The sequence below is a fragment of the Geospiza fortis genome, unplaced genomic scaffold (genome assembly GCF_000277835.1).
Source record: "Geospiza fortis unplaced genomic scaffold, GeoFor_1.0 scaffold120, whole genome shotgun sequence".
NCBI lineage: Eukaryota > Metazoa > Chordata > Aves > Passeriformes > Thraupidae > Geospiza > Geospiza fortis.
Genome location: NW_005054364.1, coordinates 2,265,075 through 2,288,865, shown reverse-complemented (window position 1 = coordinate 2,288,865; position 23,791 = coordinate 2,265,075). Strand labels below are relative to the sequence as shown.

At 36.8% G+C, this 23,791-nt stretch overlaps 1 protein-coding gene across 37 annotated transcripts in view; it reads left to right on the top strand.

Moving 5' to 3' along the window:
* CLASP2 (cytoplasmic linker associated protein 2) overlaps positions 1–23,791 on the top strand; it is a 145,034-nt gene that overhangs the window by 69,626 nt on the left and 51,617 nt on the right. For all 37 annotated transcript variants that reach the window (XM_031059614.1, XM_031059620.1, XM_031059618.1 and 34 more), the window contains 10 exons: positions 2,743–2,822; positions 8,057–8,149; positions 8,821–8,966; positions 9,934–10,069; positions 13,158–13,228; positions 14,900–14,959; positions 16,079–16,156; positions 16,716–16,883; positions 19,502–19,557; positions 20,581–20,751. In XM_031059614.1, the coding sequence (XP_030915474.1) occupies positions 2,743–2,822; positions 8,057–8,149; positions 8,821–8,966; positions 9,934–10,069; positions 13,158–13,228; positions 14,900–14,959; positions 16,079–16,156; positions 16,716–16,883; positions 19,502–19,557; positions 20,581–20,751 (1,059 nt within the window). The remainder of the gene's footprint in view (positions 1–2,742; positions 2,823–8,056; positions 8,150–8,820; positions 8,967–9,933; positions 10,070–13,157; positions 13,229–14,899; positions 14,960–16,078; positions 16,157–16,715; positions 16,884–19,501; positions 19,558–20,580; positions 20,752–23,791) is intronic.

Sequence of the window (23,791 nt, the reverse complement as noted above, 5' to 3'; positions counted from 1 at the left end):
TTTACAGATAACTTTGAACCATATAATTTTTTTTTACCAGTCAACAAGGTAATAAAACAACTTTTGGAGAAAGAAAATTGGTTTGTAGATGTGAACTAGTTGTTGAAGCTCAGGAGGATGGAGAGTTCTCTGTGTCTGGACTATGTCAAATGGATTTTGAATAGTAGTCTGTCCCTCTTCTTTCTCTTTTTGAAGTAAAAAATTGTTATTCTTTGGATAAAGGATTTTCCTTAATCCTCAGGATGCATTACTAGGTGATGTTTAGGTGCTAGAAATATCTGTCCATGTAACACATGCTGTTTCCTAATTTTAAAAGTGATACTTTAGGGTAGACTGAAGGTGACAGCATCTACTTGCTTAGTAAGGGCAACTTCATCTTCTTTTAATCTTTATGACATACAGCAGTGAGCTAGAAATACTTGAAGCCCAAACATTTTTCTATATTTTTGTGTTCATGGCCTATATGTGTCAATTTGTAATGTTTCTGTAGTTTATTCCATAGGAAAAAAAAAGATAAGTAAAGGATGGGAATGCAAAGTACTTTTTTACCTGTGTTAGCATAGGTATTTGTGTATTTATGTAACTGGATAATAATACAGAACTTTTATAACCTTACTTTTCTATTTACTTTTCATGAGTAGGTATTGTATATTGACTCTATTTTGTTTCCATGAGACTTCCTTAAATGTCAGAGTATTTATGGACAAACAAATGAGGTTATGATCTGAGCATCTAAGCAGCTGTTTGTACCACCTACTGTAACGTGGTGCCTCTGGGCCAAATTATTTCTTTAAGGTGTCTCTCCATAAAATTTGCTCTGACAAGGGTATTCTCCCTTTGAAGAGCTGTACAAGTTTGTGTGGCAGAAGGGTGTGTTCTGGCTGTAAATTAGTCTTTCCCTCTTCATTTTTTTTTTAGCTGGTCAAATAGTCATTAACTTTATGGTAGGGTTTGTTCCCGCTACTCTCGGGAAGGAGAAGAAATAGATGGTTCTAATTTCTTTTTTCTCTTCTGGCTGCCACTGGCAATTGTGACAGATGGTGTTGAAGATACACACATTGAAATGTATTGTGTACAGCATCTCTTTGCAGCATCCTTGAGCTAAGGCACTCAAAGTCTCTTAAATGTTCCTATATCATACTGCAGGTACTGTGTCCAGATTCTGTGGTTTTAGCCACAGGGTACTGTGTCCAGATTCTGTGGTTTTACACTAATGAGCCACACAGGTATCTGAGAGCTCTTGTTCTGCACAGCAGTGTTGAGATCTAGTGAGTTTGCCATCAGATTTGTAGAAGTAGCGCACCCTCGTGCTTCCAAACTGCACATGTATACAAACACAGCAGACATAATTTCCTTCACTAGAATTAAGAGATCAGGGACTGAAAACCATGGTTCTTAGAGTGCAGCCACAAAAAATTGGATTCATCAAGAATTCCTAGCTTTTTGTTCTTTGTTAACCATTCAGCCTCTTAAATGCTTTTTCTTTGTGGTTTTTATTTGTTCTGTAGTTAGTGAAATATGTGTCTTCTCTGTGTGATGCCTCCATTTCATTTTGCCAGTTAGGGAGGACGTTCTGCCATCTACCCTGTAGGCCTCACTCTGAAAGAGGCACTTGTTCCCAAATGCTCATTTGCTATGACAGATTATGTTTTTCCTTTCAGAAAGGAAATGTTCAACTGGACTGATTCCATGTGGTTAATATGTTTTATTATATTACCTTCCTGACGCAATTATTGAAGATACTTAGGGATTCTGCCAAGCTTCACCTTGTGCTTGGAGTTCTAGACTTGTAGCATAGCCTGGATTTGATGACCTTGTTATTTGATTTGATAGCAAACTTGAGCACATTTCTTTAAAAAAGGGGGCTTTCTTGATAACCTGAGTTTTTGCAGGGAAGCAAAATCCAGACATTGTTTTCAAGTAGTTTTCTTGCTTAGAGTTGTCTTAGCTTCTAAGACAAGAGGTTAATAAAATTTGCAAGGTATACCAGTGTGAAACCAGCAGGTGGTTACCTGTCAGTATTCTTCCCTGGTCCTTCTGCTGGGCATCTTTGGCTGTCATGTGAGAATAGTTCCATCGTGAGAGGTCTGAAAACAAGGTCACTGAAGTTCAGATTTTGCTCCAGTGCAAATTCTCCTCACTGTGTCTTTTCTTTTGTTGTTGAAGCTCTTGTAACCTTAAGACTAAGAAATGTACCTCACACTTCTTAGCTTCATGTGAGAATACTGGAAAAGACAAAAATCAACCCCCAGACTTTCAGGGTTGATTACTTAAGGCACATATGTTAAGATGAAAATTCATCCTGAGGAATTCCATTTAGTGATGAATAGCTCTTGCTCTGGTAAATAATTTGAAATTTGGGGCTTTGTTTTAGAACATTTTTGTTGTCAGGGCGCAGGTCTCAGAATGGAATGCAAACAGCTGCTAGGAGATTGTTATATGAAACATGTTTCCAGTTAGACACAAAAATAAAAATTATTACACCATTAAATTTGTCAAATTGGAAATTACTTGGAATTGTTCATTTTGGATTAAAAAAAGGTAATTTTTTTTTTCTTATGGTGAAGTCAGAGTTCAAGGTCTTGTGATTCTACATACGATGTACAATTCTACACAAAAATGCAGCATTTTTGTAAAATGTATTAAATGTTTGAAAGTAGGTATGGTGAAAGATGGTTGTAAGAGATTTCAAACCTTGATGTATATTACATCCTGTTCACACAGTATTTTATGTTCATTTAGGTTCCTCTAAAGAAGGAGGAGCTGGAGCTGTGGATGAGGATGATTTTATTAAGGCATTTACAGATGTTCCTACTGTACAGGTAAGGTGCTGTGTATATTCATGTTTGTCTTCGGAAATATGTTATTTGCAATAATGGATTGACCTGCTTTTTAAATTTACATAATTTTACATTGTTCTAAGCAAGCATCATTACTTTTTCCTCTTTCTGACCTTAGAGTCTCCATGGAAAGCTCTTTATATTTTCCCAGGAGTTACCAAAAAAAGTGCCACCTTTTTTTTACTGTCCTACTAATTATTACCACATTGTGTTTTGGCTAAAATGCATTATTGCTTTTCTCAAACTTTTTCAGGGAACTAGTGAAATAATTGGATGTTTTAATAAGAAAAAAATTAACATGATGTTTGGAAAGTTTGGGGCTACAATTTCAAGGCATAAACAAGTAATAATAATATAGGCAAATAATAATATAAGCAAATAATTTAAACAGCAAGAATTATATTTTCAAATTCGCCTGAACTGTAATGATGTGTGTCTGGTATACATGTCCTTATTCTAGTAATACTTGAAAAAAATTATTCTAGTGCTTTATTTTCATACTAATGAACTTGTTGGATTCTGAGTTCTTAATTAAGAAGATCAGATTTGAATTTCTATTCTTTTAGTGTGGGAATTGCATGTATTTGATACTTTCACACAGTTGAGTCATTTAATATGTGTGTAGTGTACAAGGGCTATTTTGAATAAGCTTTCCTTGAGGAGCTGAGGTGTGGAACACAACCAAAATCTCAGTTAGCCATAGTTCCCAAATGACAGAAGGATTTTGTAAGACTCCCTTTTCTTGATATGTACTTTTGTTCTATTTTTATTTCCCAAGCATAGTTATTTGTTAGATCTGCTTCTGCAGGCAGCAATACTGTCTGCTTTCATGAGGGAGCACTCAATCTCCATGATCCCTGTCACATCAAGGAAGTCTTTGTCTAACACTCTAAGAGCCTTATGGATCTTTGCCTCTTCAGACTGTGTTAAGAATTCTTCGGAGGATAAAAACATGCAGCTCTTAATATTGTTTATCCCTGTTATGTTGAACAGAGCCATGTTCCACAGAACAGAGAATGTGATGCTTGTAGTTCAGTGCCTTGGTGTGTGCAGTCCCAAGGACACAGTCCCACACAGAGCTCTCTAATTACTCAGGCTGGTTGGTAACACTGCTGGAACAAAACAGCTGGAACAAAACTGGGGTGACCACAGGATGTAGACCAAGATATGTTATTTTCTGTCTGACTGCTCAATGGCCTAGGAAGGCAGGTCATTCTCTAAACTGCAGGAGATACAGGAGAAAGACATTTGTCTTTACTAATCTCCCTCCAGCTGAGGTGAGGAGGCAGGAGAGAAATGTGTAGCTGACTCCAAAATTACCTATTTGTTTCATGGATGAGCACACAAGAAAAAAACCATAATATTTTTTAGTGTCCTTAGGAATAATGACTTCCTGGCCAACTTCATGCTTCTGGTTGTAGACAGTCTCTGATCTTTCAGGAAAAAAAACCAAAGCAGATTTCATGTTTTGCAACCATGTTAATTACTAAGGAGGTGGGAAATTTCTCTGTTAGACTTGTGAAGAAAGAATGTTTATGACCTATATTTTACGAATTATCCTAAAAGCAAAGGACAGCATGAGGAGAGAGAATTGTTTGGACGTTACTGGGCCCGTTCCTGTGTCTCCTCTTTTCATTGCATTTATGGGTTTGAGTGGTGGCTTCAATGAAAGTAAGAAAGGAAAACCAGATTCAGTTCTGGATCAAGATTAAGTGCATTTGAATTAATCAAATAAATTGAGGTTGCTTACAGTGGGTATGTTTTAAGTCATCCTTAAAAGTCTAGTGGTAGATCTGACTTTCCAGTAAGCTGTTCATATGACTGCTCATATTTTTTAGGAGTGTCATATTGTTTATTTGTACCCAGTTTTTAAATCCCCATATTGAAAATACTTTCCATCTGTATAGTTATTATTCTTACTTGTGTCTGAGCTTTTAATTTTTCTGTCTTTGATGTTACAGTTGCCTTTAATGAGGTGTGTTTATGTTGCCCTCTAATGGATAGCAGCAGTTTATGAAGAAGATTTTTAGATGTTGTCTGATGGATCTGTGTGCAAAAAAGTACTGTAGTGACAGGATTGTGCCCTCATATTCAAGGTTACAACCACCTTGTTTTTACAACTTAAGCCTTTGCTGAAACAAGAAAATTCTGTGTTCGGATTATTAGGAATAACTCCCATTAATAGCTAAAATTTGTTTGAAAACAAGTTCCGTTCTTTTTATAAAGTCTCATGTGGGGACTTGTGAGCAAAAAATGCATTATGTCATTGCCTGAACACATAATTTCATCTTGACCTCCTAAAAGGGTGATTAATTGAGGGCAGGGAGAAAAGAAATTATTAAAATATTGCCTTTTATTCCTGTGAAATTAAGGTAGGTATGTACAACCTTGAAAGTACAGTATTTTTCAGTGGAATTATGGTTTTCATTTCATGACAAAATAAAATTATACCACTTATTAAATTCCACACTGCACTGCCAGTTTGAGTATTCCTAAGTCCAGCTCTATTTGTGCCAGGTAATTAAAGAAAAAATCCAATTCCTTGCCTGGAAATGCTAATGGGGTGGACATTAACCCGTTGTGCAGCTTGTTTCTGTGTTTGCCTGGTGCCCTTACAGCAGTCTTGCAGCAGTAACTATACTGTACAACATGATCTCTTATGACACAGAAGTTGACAACAAAAAAGTTATATTTCCTGTATTTGCTTAATGAAACTGCTTGCAAAAAGTTTTTGTACCTTGACCAGGACTTCAGACTGGGGTTTGAGTGTGCATTGAACAGTCCTCAGTTAGATGCCACCAAGAGACATTGTCCTGCTTCCCTTCTTGTAACACCTCACTTTATGAATTCACAGAGAAATGCTGAGTTGGCGAAGAAATTCTTGCCTCTCCTCTTGTAGGAGGAGCTTTCTGTCTATTAAAGGTCTGAACTGAGCAGGAGACAGGTCCTTTACACTTTCAAAGAAAAATAAAAATTTTCTTTCAGAATGGAAATGAATTTTGATTAAAAAAGCTTACTGAGACACACGTAGTACTTTGGTTTTTTTAAGAGTATGGTACTTACAGAATTAGTATTAGAATAAACTAGGGTTGCTTAACAGCTATTAATAGGCTGGCAGTATACACAAATATCTTAAATGGCGATACAGAACTCATGTTCAGTATTGTGGGTGATGGAGTAGAAAGTATCTAACACTTGGACCCAATTTTTTTTCATCAAGCCACTTGTTCATTTTAAGTAAGTTATACATCAGATATTTAGTGACTTCCAGTGAAAGAAACAGTAATCATGAGGAATAGCGTTCTGGTTTTTATGGATGCAGTCATGTCTCCTGTATAAAAGTGCAAAGCTGCTTCCACAGTGTATCCTGGAAGAGCTCACACAGCTGCATGGTAATAAAAATCTTACTTTTGTTGGTAAAGTATATTCAGAAATCGTTTTCCACCTTACAGTGAAGCTGGTCTGGGTGTCCTGATTAATCTGTTTCTGTAAAGGTTCCTACCCTGTTTATTCTGGAAATTCAGTGTGAAGGTGTTTTAGAGCTGTGATGTCTTTCACCTCCTCCATGTTTCAGCATGAAATATGCATACCTCCATAATCATATTCTGTTAAAGTGTTGGGAAAAGAGTAGATGTCAATAGTTAAGGTTCCACATCTTTTGTAAGTTAAATTAATTTGATGTGCTCAGGAAACTGGAAAACTAGACTGTATTTGGAATAACCCTTACAGTAATTTGAAGATGCCTGGGAAATCAAGATATTTTAAAGAAAATAATCATTCAGCATAACTGCAGAATAGAAGAAAGACATTGCATCATTTTAACAGTAAGATCAAAGATGCATATACATGTGCTAGAACAGTGTGTTCAAGACACAGAGCTCTTAACCAATTCATGCAAAACAAGGTGTCCTAACCACTGGCCCTCGTTTCCTCTGTGTGCTCTTGCACATACAAAAATTATGTCTTAAATAACGAGGGAGCTTCAGGCCCTGCTGTTTAGGTGCTACATAAGTTATCATGCTGGTGTTCAGCTTTCACTGTAGAAAGGTGTGTTTCCTTGAAGTCCTGACCCACATCTGCCAGCCCTATGGCTTGGAGGTGTATCTGGTGGTGTCAGGTGCTTGTGTATGGGCCAGTGAGTTTTGCCTAATGTGTTTACATAAAAAAACTTCCAAAAAACTGGAAATGTTAAGCTGAAGATACTTTAAAAAAAAAAACAACCCCCCCCCAAAAAAATGAAACCCTGGCCAGATTAGCTTTCTGTTTAGTAATTTGCTTCATATTCTCTTACACTTGTTCTCAGTCTGAAGGGAGAAAGAACATTAAATTTTGTGTATGCAGTGGAAACAGAAAAAAGCTTCCTTTGAGTTATGTCTAGGAAAATAGAAGGGAAATCAGTTAATTTAAAAATAATATTTTTTCATGAGTAGGTTTTTTATTCCTTTCTTCTTTAAAAATCTGTTCTTATACATGTACAGTTCAATAAAGACATCAATGCATTTATAACCAAATAGTGACTCTTGCATGATTAGATTGTTCAGGCTTCAATATTGGTGGTCTTACTGTATAGAGAGAATTCTGACTAGAGGTCCTTATATTTATTTACTGACTGTATAAGTTAATAAATGATAGCCTTAAAGTAGCAATACATAGAGAAGCTATGGGAGCCTTTTAATTTAATTTTTCAGACAAATTTTCATTTTAGTGTTCTCACAGCCCTGTTAGTTCCCTAGAGAGTCCCAGCTCCAAAAGAGTTGCAATGAATTAAAATGTTGGTTGAGTGTCATTATCAGAGTATGAAGATGAAACTGAGTTTTGGTAGTATTGCAGCACATTGTCTAAAACCTCTGCTCCTATTGAATTATTTATTTTTTTTAAGTGGAGTGAATGAAATTGTGGATATGATTAGCTCATCACAAAGGTGAAGGGTAAAGTCTTTGTGATAAACTAAAAGGAAAGGAAAATGCTCAAAGGAAAATGTTGCTTCTTCAGCCTTTTTTTTCATGAATATTCATTACTCAGTGACATCCTTACAGATTGGTCTTAGAATGCCCATTTATAACTCTTACACAGATCTCTGGAACTTTGGGGGTAAGATTTGTGGGATGATATTTGTATTTTCACTCTTCTCAAGCTATTTTTCTTCATCACATTACCTGGGATATTAACAATATGAACTTCCTGATATTTTTTAAAATTTATTTTTAATACTTCAGATTTATTCTAGTCGAGAACTTGAAGAAACGTTGAACAAAATCAGGGAAATTCTCTCAGATGACAAACATGATTGGGATCAGCGAACTAATGCGGTAAACTTTTTATCTGATTTCAGGCTTGGGTGGGTGCATTTCATAAAGCACAGATAGCCAGTATTTAAAAATGGGGTTTTTTTTCCTAAAGTCATTGCACTCCATGTAATGAAAGAAACTTTCATTTTAATTTTTACACCTTGAATTTCTCTATACCAAGTAAGTTTGAGTATTTTTTTAAGTCTAAAATTTTTGCTGACATTTAAGTGGAAGCTTTTCTAAAAGCCATCACAGGTGTTTAAGTTTGGCATTTACATAAAGTTGCATATTCTTCAGGTTAACTGCTAGCATCAATATCTCTTGTTATGAGATATTAATAGTATGAAATAGCTATTAATAGCTATGAAATGTTCCACTTACAGGGTTAAAATTTTTGTGTGTATGTACCATTTATATTTTTTAATCAGGTTTATGGTATCTTAATGCTTATAAACAGGTATGTGAACTGAACTATGTGTTTGTGTATTTGTATTCTGGATTCTGAGATTTTTTTTTACCTCTAGAGCTTAATATAAAATTTTCACAGTTCTTTTTAATTACTGCCATATGTTTTGAAAATTTTGCTTTAAAGACATGACAACATGGATTCTGCATAGTGAAGCTGTTCTTTTTTCTTTTGTTTTGAAATGCATATTTGCAGTGTCCTAACCCAAACACACTGATTTTTTTAGCTGAAGAAGGTTCGTTCCTTGCTTGTTGCTGGAGCTGCACAGTACGATGGGTTTTTCCAGCATTTGCGGCTGTTGGATGGTGCTTTCAAGCTGTCAGCCAAGGATCTCAGATCCCAGGTGGTTAGAGAAGCCTGCATTACTGTAGCGTAAGTACAGTTCCTGTGCCTTTGGGCACCTTGGTAGATGTTACTGTGGGGTTGGCTTAGAGGTGCTTTATCAGTGTTCCAGGAGAGGTTCTCTTGTTGGGCTGCTGTGCTCTGTGACTGATAGAGTCAAGTCAGGATCTGAAGCCACGGAGGTAAAGAAATGCTTAAAGGAATTTGTTCTCTGAGGGGATACACGTGGTTGATAATCCTGTAATGAATTGTGTGTGAATAACCAGTTACTACCATTGCCAGGTCATCATTGGTGCAGGTTAATACAAACTGCTGTGAATGATATTGGGGACTTATCTTAGGGTCACTTATGAGCCTTGAGAAAATCGTAATAACCTTTCCTAACATGAAGTCAGGAGCAGTCGAAAAGTACTCTGCAAATATTCTCATGCAGGCCTAACAACCTGGAATTTTCCTTGATCCCTGAAACTTTGATGTATTTGATGTGTCATTTGCTGCTGGCTACAAATTCTTTCTTATATAGTCTTTCTGCACAAAAGAAGCATTTGTTGTCACCAATGGACAGTTAAATTTCGGTGTGTGGCATGTGTTTTTATGTTTGTTAAAACTGAAAACGTAACCTTTAACAGACAAGGGAGTCAGATTTTATGGTTGGCTGATTGTGGTGAGTTCAGTAGTTTTGCCTGCATTCAAAAGGAAAAAAAACTCAATAATATATTTAAAATTCTAGATTTATACATCCCAAAGTCTGGTAAAAAGCAGAAATACAGTGATATTTTATGTGGACATGAAAATTTAGGCTTTCTAGTTGTAGCACTTGTTTTTCATTATGAAACAAAGTTACTCATGTTTGGTTTCTTGGTGTACTGGAAATCTTTGGTTTCTTGGTGTACTGGAAATTAAGAAATTCTGTTGTTTGGAAGGATGAACCTTTAAAATCCACAATGAACTTTGTTATTTTAAGACTAAGAAATTAATTTATGTTTTCTCTAAACAGGCACCTTTCAACTGTTCTGGGAAACAAGTTTGACCATGGCGCTGAAGCAATTGTGCCTACTCTTTTTAACCTGGTTCCCAACAGCGCCAAAGTGATGGCAACCTCTGGGTGTGCAGCCATCAGGTTCATCATTCGGGTAGGTGCTCCTGTCTCACTTCACCTACTAGGAACTTTCAGGTCGTGGCTGTTAGCAGAGATAACAGCTACACTGAAATACAGGTTTTTAAATCATTCTTTAACAGAGGAGTAATGTTTCTCATGGGTGGACAAATACTACATATCGTTGAAACCAATTGGCAGCATTGCCATCATAAAGATGGAAGTAGAGATGTGAAAAGCTAGTCTGTTTTCGTGGTTTTGGGATTTTTTTGTAATGTGTTAATTGAAAAAAGACCATGTGTGTTTCGAAGAGTAACTGCTTTTAACTACCTTCTTGGAAAATACAAAGTTAAGCTAATAGCTAAGAAACTAGTGAGAATTTAAATAGTGCAAACTACAAAGTAAGTTATTTCTTTCTACATATACACTCCCCCCAAAAAAAATTTGAAAACGTGAAGTTAATGATAAAATGTTGAAAAGGCTACATATACCTGGATCAGTTAAGAAAGCACAAGTTCATGAAAGGCAAGTCCAATAGAGACTTGATTTTTTAAATTCAAGTACTTTCTGAGTCCTCAAAGCTATAGCATATGGAACAGAGGAGTGCTCTATCCTAGCTGTTTTCTACTGAATGTACTTTCAGCATCTACTGACTGGTGTCTCAGGCAAGATATTTTGAGTTTGGGACTTGTGCTGATGTGTTTCACATGAAGTGGGAGATTGCCTGTAGTTTCTGCATTAGAAGTTGTGGTGTTCTGAATGCCAAGCACTTACTGCAATTTAATGTGATCTCATTGGTGGTTTTAATTTTGCAAGTTGCTGGAAAACTTAAGAGGTTTCATGACTTACACCTTTTATTGCCATCTTCAGTATGGTTCAGAATGTATATTGCTTTGTCTCTCTGTGCCTCTGAGAATGTGCTCCAAGACCTCTGCATGCATGACCTTTGCATCAGCACTTGGGCTAAGACAAAGTCCCTTGATATTTTTTCCCCAGACTCTTACACTCCACTGTGAGATGGCACAGACTTGAGAGGGAAGGAGTGCACCTTACACAGGATAATTAAAGTTGTAAGAGAACAATACCATTTGCAGTAGTGTAAGACAAGCTCAGGCATGTAAGAAATTATAAACGTTCACCAATTACATTAAGTTGGCTTTATTGGTTTAGTTAATTTGAAGACAAGCTTACACATCAGCTATAGTTGCCCTGATTTTGTTTAAATTTCTGTTCTTATCTGTGACTTAACATAGTAGATTTGAAGCATAAAAACAAGAAAATCCTATCCACAGTGTTCCAATACCCAACCAATAAATAGCATTTGTGAGGTTTTTTTTTGCAAAAAATTCAGATTTCAGAATTAAATATTAAAAAAAAGTGCAGCCCCATGCCTGTTTGAACTAAATTAGTATTGATCAGGGGGTCTTTGATCAATTGAGTATTTAGAACCCAAGCTACTGCAGTTTTTGGAGTCAGTGTTTTACTCAAAAACTCCCAGCGGCATCCAGTGACAGCCAGTTCAGATCCTGGTGCTTTACTGTGTAATTGCTGTAGAGTGAGTGTGCATAGAAACAGGGAGACTGTATTATACCAGTGATCTTGAGGAGCTTCATCTCATCTTTGTGCCTTCATTGGATTTCATATTTCTTCTCCAGGAAGTTCTTACAGTGCCGTCTGATTTCCATTTCTTGACTCTTAGTACCTATCAGGAAGACAATTAAAATGAAGATGGTGGGGGCAGGGAGGGAATCATGGAGAGATGGCATGGTGGCAGAAATCTTTCTCAGAAGGAGGCAGGATTCAGGTTTGTCAGCTGATCTTCAAGGTGGTTTGCAAGGAAGCACATATCATTACATCCTCAAAGGAGCAGCAGATGAAGTATGACATGTTAAAAACAGAATTAAAGCAAGCCTGAGGCTTTGATTCCTTTGCAAAGTACTTTCTAGAAATTACAACTCAATAGCTCCAAAGACTTGGAATGTACAGGTTTCTCCATCTGTAAAAACTTTGTTTTTACCCCTGATTTGCTCATTGTCCCTTTCTCAAAGTCATGCCTCTTTTCAATTTACAGTCTATACAAAACACAAACCCCCTAAAACTGTGTTTAAAGTATATCAGGACAAACAAATATAACTGTTAGGCTCTTCCAGAATTTTTGATTAACTCCTTCCTAATCCTAAAATTGGCAGTACTCTGTGAGCTGATGATTATCAATGCTTTTTTTGTGAATTGTGTGCTTATATCCTGCAGCTGTGATACATGAGAGAGTAAGAATTCTTCACTGTATTTTTTAAGATCTTGGACTTTTTTTTAATTGGCCTACTGTTTCACACTGTATTGGGGACTGTTTACTGTAGGTATTTAATCAAGAAAGGACTAAAGAAATTAACTGAAAATAGATTTGTTGAACCACATTACTCTTACTTGAAATTAAAATGGTAATGATTTGTGTCTACAATTAGTTAAGAAAAGCTGAAGTAAGGCAGCTTTAATTCTGAATTCTGTAAAGCATTTGGGTTGAATGTAGTTTATCTTATGCATAGTTTAATAGTTTTCTTCTCCCATCAGGTGTGTCCATATAGATTATCTATATAGGCTTGCTTATATGTCAATGCTTTTATTACTTTATTGACATCTTTTGCATTAAAGGCCATTTGATCCTTGTTGTACTAATCATACTGATCCTTGTAAGAATGCCTATATTTTCATATTCATTGATTCATTTTTTGCTCTGTAACCCTGACTTTTAAGACAGCTATGTCTATTACTTTTTTTTTCCTGTGGCAAAACTAAAATAGCATCAGCTTTCAACTCCTCTGAGGAAACAGCTACATTTGAACTTCTTATATTACTTTTGACAGCAAAGTATTGCATATCATGATGTTATTGTTGATGGCACTGGAAGTGGTTTCTGCTTGACCTTTTGGAAGAAAATAGCTTTCTTTCAATTGGCATGCTGACAGCAGTCTTTCATTTAATAATATTCTATGATTTAGTTTTGGTAAGCAGCTTAAATGATTGCAGTTTTTATTATGGTGTTAATTCTGTTTGAATTAATAAGTACAGTACAAATTCAGGATTCAGGAATGCTTTTCCCATTAACTGCTTTGTCCTTTTTTTGGCAGCATACTCATGTGCCACGACTCATACCTTTAATAACAAGCAACTGTACCTCAAAATCAGTTGCAGTTAGAAGGTGAGTACATTATAAATGAAAATTACCAAAGCTGTTGCTTTTTAAAATATGATTATCATATGTTGAAAATTAACAAATTAGAAGATTTGTGGCCATAAATGCTGAACATACAAAACTGTTAGCCAGTAAACTGAAAAATTTAATTTCAGCCTTGAGACAGTGGCAGCTACCTTAGGACACAGAGCATCCATGTGTTGTGGTGTTCAGCAGCTCAGCTACATCTCCAACATGTTGCTTTCTCTGAGAACATGATACTTGAACACGTGGTTTGGCTCTTGAGAAAATGAATTGTTTTTTGACAGTGTCATTTTCTGCACCAAATCACACAAAAGTAGTTAATGCTGAAAGCATTGTCACTGTGTGTATGCAGGAAACGACTTGAACATCTGAATTACTTTCGAGTCTAAGCTGCTTTTGCATCCAGAGCAAGTGTTACCTCAACGCAGATTGTACTGACCTGCCACAGCTTCTGGTTTGACTGCTGAACAATTCACAGGGCTTCAGTGCTGTGCCTTTACTAAGGAACATTAGACTGTAGGTGGCTTTGGTACTGCAGTTCACAATCCAGTGAGCATCACAGAAGGCATTGTCTCCATACTGCTTTCATTCTTTTGGAAACAGAGCAAAACACTAGATTATTTGTAATAGTGGCAAGCATTGCAGGGTTTCTTGACAGGCCTTGCCAATGTCCAAAGGATTTGGGCAGAATAAAAACCAAATTTGTCCCTCCAGAACAGGTCAAAAATGCTGAATAACCAGAAAAAGAGAGAGTTTCAGGCTGTCAGGTTCACTACATGTTTGAAAATTGTCTACACCTCCCTAAGCTGTGTCAGTTTGATTTTTTTGTCAGGATCTAGCTTCAGACATAGTTTTTAAAAGTATGCCTTTTGCTACTGGCAGTTTGCTAAATTGTCAAGATTCCCAAATTAATAATGAATACAGTTAGATATCTTCATTAGTATGGCGCTAGAAGATCTTCTGCAGTGCTTTCTATATGCAGAGCCCTGTGCTAATGGTCTCATGTTTTCCTTTATGCTACATACTCAGTAGTGACAGATGGAAGGATGGGAATAGTGTTTGGGACAGAAGTATACTGCCTAGAAGTCCTATATTGTGTCTTTAATATTTTTATGTTATTGTTAATATTTTATAATTATTATCAATGTTTTTAAATTAAAATTATATAATATATAATTATATATTAATATATTAGTTTTGTATTATATATAAAAGAATAATTATAATTATTATTAATACTTTAAATTAAATTTTTATATTAATAATAATTATTTATATTTTAATTGTTTTTAATGTTTTTATTTTTTATGTTAGAATTTTATACTCTGTACAATTATTTCTACTTCATTAATTTATGTCTGTTATTTTGGGACTAATACAGTTGACATAGGGTATGTGTAATAACATGACTTGAACAGCACATCGTTAATTGAACCATGTCTATTATTTTGAAGTTTAAGATTAGTTAGCTGCATGTTTGTTTAATATACAGAATATTTTAACTTTCCAATAAAGTGACCAATGCCCTTGGTCAATAAAAGGTACTATTATTTTATTTATTTCCCTCAGGGGGAGAGAATAAAGTTAGTGTTTATTCCACAAGCACATTAGAGAAAGGAGTATTTAATTACGACTTTGGTTCTGTGTTTTCAGGCGCTCCTTTGAATTTTTAGACCTGTTATTACAAGAGTGGCAAACACATTCACTGGAAAGGTATGGGCCAGTATACTTTTTCCCCTAAAATAAACTGCTAATGTAATTTAAGACAGAAATATTGTCATTGAATCCTTTAATTGGATTATGTTGTTCAGTGTTGGCCAGCCTTTCTGGCATAGACAGCCTTTCTAGCACAGCAAGTCATGCGGCTCATTCAGGTGCCGGGGGGAAGGAGAGCTGTATGTTCCAGCCTTGGCTTCCTGTGGCCTCCTCTCCTTACCCTCCCATCCTGCGTATGAGCAATGCATATACAGGTAAGCAGCTGTCTTTTCTCCTGGCAGGAGGAAATCTGTGTGTTTGCTTGAAAGAGGGGAAGTGGGCTTAGGCTGGAGGACTTTTTGTGCTAATGAGTAAGGGCACATTGTGGCTTCTCCAGATAGATGGGAAAACTGTACATGCATCAGTTCTGCAGGTTGGTCACTGTAAACACAGGGTAGGAGCAAGGAGAATAAAGAGCATCCAGAACTGGCTCTGAAGAATTCATCCAGCTCATTCCAGTCACATTGCTGCTTCCCCAGGGTGCTCCTGAGAAGGGGAGTAATGGGGAAATCATTTATGCCAAAGTGTCTAAAAAAACCTGTAAAACCCACCACCTCTTCCCCAACCCCCAAATAACAAACCTCCCACCCAAAACTTACCTTGAATTAAAACTTGTTTGTCTTCACAAGTTTGTGTTCTGATGGGTACTTTGCTGTTCATTGAACTTGTATTCAGGTTTAGAACTCGTATGCCAAAAGCTTTCAGAGCTGAAAGAAAACTTACAGTCTTAATTTTTCCCCTTTTCCTACTATTGATATAACAGTGGAAATAGTTTTTCCATTTCAGGAAGGCAGATGTCTTATAAAAGGTATTTTTAAATAACTTTTTAAGTGTGGTAGGTGGGTGTATGTCAGAAGTAGATTAAAATCCTTTTAGATTGAAGGAGTAAGCTGACCTAAACCTTTACGGAAGGTGGTACAGTTATGTCATCAGTGTGCTTAAGTGTTTGTTTACTGCATATTTTGGAAAGAACTAGCATTGCAGCTGTTTTTTACTTGGTGAAATGTTAATTAAAGTGTAAAGCTACTGCTTAGAATTTGGAGTAGCAAAATAGCATGAAGAATGTCTTTCTTCTAGGCATGCAGCTGTCTTGGTTGAAACAATCAAGAAGGGTATTCATGATGCTGATGCAGAAGCAAGAGTGGAGGCAAGAAAGTGAGTTCTGATTAATTTTGCTCTGAAAAATTGCATGTGCTAAATGAGTGATAGAAGGCTCTAATCCAAGGTGAGCTGCTATCCATGGCTGAAGAAGATAGAAACAAGTTTGTTTGAAAACTGATGTTTCTGTCCTTAATTGCTACCCAGTTTGTTTTGCAAAAGACATTCTCAAAGCCAAGTCAGTCAATGCAGTTGTGCAGCATTTGATGATTCCACTGAAAGAAGAGTTAGAAAGGTTGATATTGCTGCATAATCATTCTGCTCCCATTAATTAAGTCTTTAAACAACTGCAGCACTTTGAGAAGGCCAGAAAACAATTCCTTTTGCTTCCCCACACAACTGGTAAGTGAATGTGAGACATTCAGAGGATAGACTTAAGTTACTTTGAAAAGATTAATTCAGTCCATGCAGCTGACTTGATGAGCATTGCTGTGTGCTTTACATACTCTCAGTTCCTTTCACTCCCATCCATGGTTCATTCTGTAATCTTTACTTCCTGACTCCACCCTTTAAAGAAAATACTGAGCATTTACATGTGGTTATTCTTTTTTTGCAGGGCTTATCTGGGTCTTAGAAATCACTTTCCTAGTGAAGCTGAGACTCTGTACAATTCTCTGGAGCCACCCTATCAAAGAAGCCTTCAGACCTACTTGAAGAATTCTGGCAGTATAGCATCTCTCCCTCAGTCAGACAGGTCATCCTCCAGCTCACAGGAGAGCCTCAAGTAAGGGTCACTTCACTCTTTCTGAGCCAAGAAACAAATGCAGTTTCTCAGAAGCAAATTATCCAGATTCCTGTTGAGTACAGAAAAGCTGCAGTTTTATTTTGTGGCTTCTAATTTTTTTAATAAAAATTTCTTCTCTGGTGTTTTTCTATGTGACAGTGTTACCCCAGCAAGGTGCAAAGTACAGACAGTCTTTAACTGGATATTAGGATGTTGTATTCATACATTCATTCCTTAACAGCTGCTTTAAACACCAAAATATCTTCAAGGTTCATATTGATGTCCAGCATTCTGATGTGCTGAATAGGTCTAGGAAAGCTATAATGGTGTAATTCCTTTATCATCTCTTTTCACTGGCAAGCATGAAAAGGGAACATCAACAATGAGATTCGTTGGAGATTGGTTTGGGATTTTTTTCCCTGTCTTCACAGTACTGAATATGTATTAACAGTATTTCATAGCCCTGCCACTTACTACAGGGTGGGTCTGTGCTGCAGTCAGTGATGTATTAAAATGTATAGATGATCTTGAGCTGAATAAATTAAAATTTTCTTAGGTACCAATAGTAAAAGAAATCTACTGGCTTTTTAGCAGAAATGTGAAGTAGTATTTGGTGATATTTGCCTTTAAATGCTAGAAAGCTTCCTCAAAGTATTTCAGCCTTTTAATATTTCAGATCTTCATTATCAAAACCAGAGAGCTTGTCTGCTCACTTGTTACTTGAAGGCAAAGACTGCTTCTCACACATTGGAATTCACCTTTTTTTTTTTTTGGCTAATGCCTTTAATACCAGAGATTTACCTTACCTTTCCTTATATACTTGTAATTATAAAAAATTGTTTAAAAAATAATTGTCTGTGATGCAAGCAATTGCCAGCACTTCATTGTCCACAAATGTTCATTCAAAGATTAAATATTCTTGTTGAAATTAATCTGTGTTCCCCATCTGAAAATAAAAGTGCTGTTATTGAGTTACTGATAGTATACTGTTAAAAACTAAATTACAGGGAAATTAGAATCTTAAAATACTCTTAAATCTTCAAATATTGCTTCCCATGTTGCAAGATGTGTAAGTGCTACAGTACAGTACAGGAAGTGAGGGGTAAAATAAGAAATGAACAGTAGATGTGATGATATTGAAGATTAATGAAATTTTAATTGATTTATTACAAACTTTGCATTCAGATGGATGTTTGTTACCCAAAATTTTATTTCTGGCTTTTAGTATAGTGAATGCTGAATTCCCCCTGTATAGGCTAAATTAGGAAATACGGGTATGATTTCCTAGAATTCAGATCCTCTGTGATTTTTGACCTTCTGAACTTACATCTCATACAGGTCATTAATCCAGAATTGTTTTAGAGAAGATGGAGGAATGAGAGAGAAATGTAGTGACTGCCTACTTGTATGAAACTGTTTACATAAAATGTCAATTGCAATACATTGTGGCAGTTGTCTGGGGCTTTTGTTTGGAGCAAGTTGTAAGGTCAGGAGCTCTACCTCAGCTCCTTACCTTACTTGAGGCAAAGTACCTTCAAAACACTAGTTAGTCATGTCAGAAAAGCATGTTTGTTCAGAGCAAGCTGCAAACATATTCTTCTGTGAGGATTTAGGTTATGGTGCTGACCTTTATATTACTGCTGAGCACCTGAGCTAATAACTGGGATAAATCCACAGAATGAGGCATGAGGCATCTTTTTTCTTTCTACTTTTAGGTTTAAAATTAAAGGAATTATTTTTAGTAAAGCTGAGACACTGACTCAGCTTGAAATTTGACTGTTGATGAAATACTCAACTATTTAATCAAATACAAACTTTCCCCATCAGATATTTAACCAATGAATATTAACCAATGAATATGCTATTATGTTTTCTTCTGCCAGTCCTTTTCATTTCCCTGGTCTCTCCAGCTGCATTTTACCCTTCCAAACAGGCCAAAGGATGGGCTCACTATTAACCTTGACTAGACTGGAAGATTGTGCTTCAGTAACTACTTGTTTTTGCAGTGGGAATGAAATGAAGACAAAACAAAGAGGAAAAGACATGGGATTTTCCTCCTTTTTTAAGTTATGGGAGCCTCTACATTCCAACAGGGGAAATGGAGTCTCGCTGCTTGGAAGCATCAGCATTTCCTTTTTTAATTTATAACTTAATTCTTGAGACATCTGGGACTGGAGGAGGCTTATGAGTTGGACAGCTGTTTTTCTTGTTACTGTAGACACCACTTTACATAATGTCTTTCACAAATAAAACTTTTTGGGCAGCTCCCACTGTTCTTGTTTGATGGCTGATGTGTAAGATCAGCCCTGTGGTTAAAACCTTGTACTGACCACCTTAAATGTTTCTGTGACCTAGTCTGGAATGCCTGAACTTTGTTAGCAAAGTGTGCCTGTCGGTAGCTGAAGGATTAGTGCTTTGTGATAAGGATGTAGTTTTATAAAATGTAAGGGAAAAGATAATTCTGGTTTTCTTATCATTTTCTGTTTCAAGTATTTATCTAAAAAATATGCTGAGAAAGTTGAAGGGGAGAAAAGAACAGAAATTTTTTTTTGCTCTCTTTTATTTTTTACTTTTGCATCTGATGCATGAGACTTACTGGATTTATTGACTTTTTTCAGTCGGCCTCTGTCATCTAAATGGTCTGCAGCCAGCCCAGCAAGTCTTGCAGGCAGAGGTAAGGTGGTGGTAGTTTTGTGCAGTGCATAGTTCTTCATGTTCTTTGAATTAAAAGTGCTAAATGCATCTTAAAAATTGACTATCAGCATTTACCCTGTTTCCAAGATAAATAATGGTATGGTGTCACTACAAACTGTACCTGGAGCTCAGATTGCCTCACACTTCCTTCACATTTTATGTAGTTTCAGTTGGTTCATGGTTAGGATTATGGCAATTAGAAAGTAAAGACTCACTGTCTCTTTCATCTGTTCCCACGTTGCTCTTGCTCTTTCTAAATAAAGAAAGAAAGAACAGCAGCCAAATGGCATATTTGTAATTCAAAGAGTTTAATTTTTTGTTTAGTTTTTGGAATTTAATAACTTCAATGTCTTTTCCCATAATGTCTTAATAACTCTTTAAGAGTAAATCATTGAGCAGCTTTTTGCAAATGGAGTGTAATGAAGAATGGATACTGAAACTGATAAGGGGAGTCAAGTTTAGAAGACCTAGAACAGTGGTTAAAATTAAGTGAATAGTTAAAATTCAGTAAATAATAGGAAGTGAACCTGAAAATACTAAAGATTAGACTCTAAAACATTTCAGAATACGCATTCAGCTCACCTTAGCTGAAGTGTGGGAATATTTTTCTTCCTTCAGTATCTCAAGGAAGGATGTGAATTTTCTTACATTTGCAAATCATTCAATAACGTAATAAATCACACAAAGGTTCAGAATTATGTCATTTGTGCTGGGGTGGGAAGAGACAGTTTGCATTAAATAATGCTAAAATTTCTTGCTGAATGAAGATAAATACTACCGACACACAAACTGTTTCTATATGCCGTTCATGGCAAGACCAGGTCTGGTTTCGTTTTTAATCTCAGTAATTCTTGGTTTAATACTAGTTTAACCTTTTTTACATTGTTTTTTAAGACTATTTTCTTACAAGCATGGTGCGGGAGTAGAAGATGTTACTCTCTTAAATATCATTCATTTTATTCAATATCAACTCTTTTTTTTTTTTTTTAACCTTTTCTGGTAGTTCCAGGCAGCAGCAAGGGCGTCCCAAGCCCGGGCACCCTGCAGAGATCTCGCAGTGACATCGACGTGAACGCTGCGGCGGGCGCCAGGGCCCGCCATGCTGCTGGACAGACAGCTGGAGCTGGGCGCCTCTCAGCAGCCGGGCTGCCCCCGGGCTCCTACGCCTCCCTAGGTAAGGGGAGCACCTCTGCTGTGCTGCTCTCAGAGGTCTTTGGGATTTTCTTGATCAAAAAGTTAGAGTGCGGTACTCCTGTATTTGAAAAGCAGTCATCGTTGTTAGTAGCACTGGAGTGTGGCAAAAGAACAGGTGTTCTGAAGTAAGTCGCAAACTTTCCTACACGCTTTATTTTTCTTGTGCTGGAAGAATGCCAATGCAAAGAGTGTGTCCATACTATGCTCTCTGAATGTCTTAATCTAAAACTAATGTTAAGTGTTGGAAGGAGTGGTATCTGTACTTAACAGCACATAGTGATCATGCCTTTTTTTGTTCATAAAAGTAACAGGGAAATGAGTGTGACAGCTCTTGATTTTCCATTTTTCTCAGCTCTTCAGGTATTCTACAAGAGTGCTAAAGAGATACCCTGGCAGTCAGAGGTGGCTTCTTCATGAAAAGAGAGGTGTTTTACACAATAACTTACTCCATTGAGTTTGTAATTTCTTCCTAAGGGCATTGATGGAACTATGTGTATGCTTTACCTAGCTGACAGTCTCCATTGGTATTTGCTGTTAGACATAGGAAGTGCTACAAGTAGTAATAGTGCAGAAAAGTATTTGATAATTGTAGTGGTAATGGTGTAGGTGCTAGAACATCCACATAGTGGTAATGGTAAAAGCCTATGAACATTTTTTTGTTCTGAATGTTTAGCTTATCAGTGCTGTAGGGATAACAATGAGGAAAGAGAGGTTCAGTGTTCACAAAACTTGTTTTTTCCTTCTCAGCTTCTGTGCCAGCTAGACCACCAAGGAGAGACATGTTCTAATGTTAGTATGGCCATAGGTGATCACAAGAGGCAAAGAAACTGTATAGTTCTTTTGATTTGCATTATGTTTGGGTAGGTGTTAGCATACATGTAGGCTGTGGTTTGCGAAGATTTTAGTTGTGCTTTTTAACATCAGAACTTAAGTTAAAAGTTACCCAAAATTAGTTGATTCTCTTTGTCATCAAGGCCCGCTTGAAGTGCTGTGAACGGCATTGATTTTAGTGTTAATTTAAAGAGTGAGCAGTCCTGAACTAAAAGGAATACTTGGTACTTGGAATAATAGTTTTGGATGTGGGCTCCCTCTGGTGCCCACAGAGGGGGCAGCAGAACCTGCTGGGTCGCAGGTGGACACCGACATGAGGCTGCTTGGTAGAGGGGATACACCGGTGGTTCCTCAGGGAAATGTGTCGCAGACATCTTTTGTGAAAATCCTTTTTGTTAGGATTTTTCCTTCTGAGAAGCTAAGAGGCTTCAGAAACAAAATGTAAACAATGGTTATCTGCTGCTGTGGAATGCAACAGATGGATCTGTGATTGGTCTCGTGTGGATGTTTGGGATTAGTGACCAGTCACAGCAGAGCTGGCTCTCTCTCTCTGTCCGAGCCACAGACTTTTGTTTTCGTTCCTTTCTATTCTTAGCTTAGCTAGCCTTCTGAGATGAAACTTTTCCTTCTATTCTTTTTAGTATAGTTATAATGTAATATATATATCATAAAATCAAGCCTTCTGAAGATGGAGTCAACATTCTTGTCTCTTCCCTCACCCGAAAACCCCTGTGAGCACCATCACAGAAATGAATTCCCCATCCCTGACAGTGTTCAACACTAGACTTGGAGCAACCACTCCAGTGGAAGGTGTTCCTGTCCACAGTAAGGGGGTTGGAACTTGGTGGTCTTTAAGGTCCCTTCCAACTCAAACTTTTCTATAATTATGGAACTGTGAGTTCCTCCTAACTTAGTGCCTAAAAGCCTGAAATATGTGGGATGATCCTTTTCCAAGATCAGAGTATTGCCCTGGTGTGTTTTGATGTGCAACAAAACGTATTTTGAACCTCAGACAGAGCTGGCATTCAGAGGAGTAAAAGTGGCACAGAGCATGGTGACAGAGGGAAAAGTCAAATGGAAAACAAAGAGAGAGCTCCTGCTCTGTTAATGTCTTTTTTATGCTGCTCAAATGAAGGGACTGTATTGTCTTAAGACTTTCACAGAAAATTATCTCTTGATTAGGCTATTGGTTTGCTTTTACAAGTTTTAAAGCAATTATCTGAATCATGCCAAGAATTTTGTAAGCAAGGGTTGAAAAGGGCACAGAGGTTTCCAGTGAAGTAAACAGTGGTGGATTTAGCAGGAAAGTAACAGAAATAACTTATTCTCTTTGTAGTTTATTGATTGGATGAGTGAGAACTGGGGGAGAGGACTAATAAGCAATAAATCCAGGTCCTGTTCGTTTGAAGGATTTGAATTGCTGGAAAACTTTGCCTTGCTGCGGATGCAGTCACTTGTGGAGAACAGTGTGATGTCATTTGAAATGGCAAAATAACGTAATACTGGCAAAGTACTGTGAAAGTCAGATCCTAGTGCAGACAGTGGAAGGGCAGTGGTAGTCAAGGAGACCAAGATTTGTTTACAGTTACATAAAAGCAGTACTGCTTGACTGATCTTGGCTCAATCTCCTAACAGTTTTTTGACTGTGGTAAGGTAATTTGAAGGATACATACCATGTAGACAGTGTGACTGTTGTTTGTTGTGGATTAGCTTCAAAATATTGTTTACTCTTAGTTTTCAAAAGGTAGCCTTTAAATCAATGGAGTGCAAATCCAAGCAAGTGCCATGTTTCAGATAATGGGCTAATTTGTAAAGTTCTTTCTTCTGTCCATTTTAAGGGATTTATTTATAGTAGCCCAAATATGGAAAGTTAAATGACAGAACTATCAAGCCAATGCTGACCATGGTCTGAAAAGGCCCAGGCAATGTTACTTTATTTGTGTAATGTGTTCCACTTCCTTTAGGTGTTGCAGTCAATACCAGAATAAATGACATTGTGTCCTAGAGCTTGAATTTATTTTCAGCCTGGCTTGCAGAGAAACATCCAGCTTTTGCTTACACAGCTACCAAATTTAAAGCCTCAGAAGGCCAGAACCTTATAAGCATAGTAATCCACAGTTGTGTTCACCCATCTCTTCCTTTTTCATTATTAATACAAGAACTCTTGCTTATTTATGATTTATTAAAAG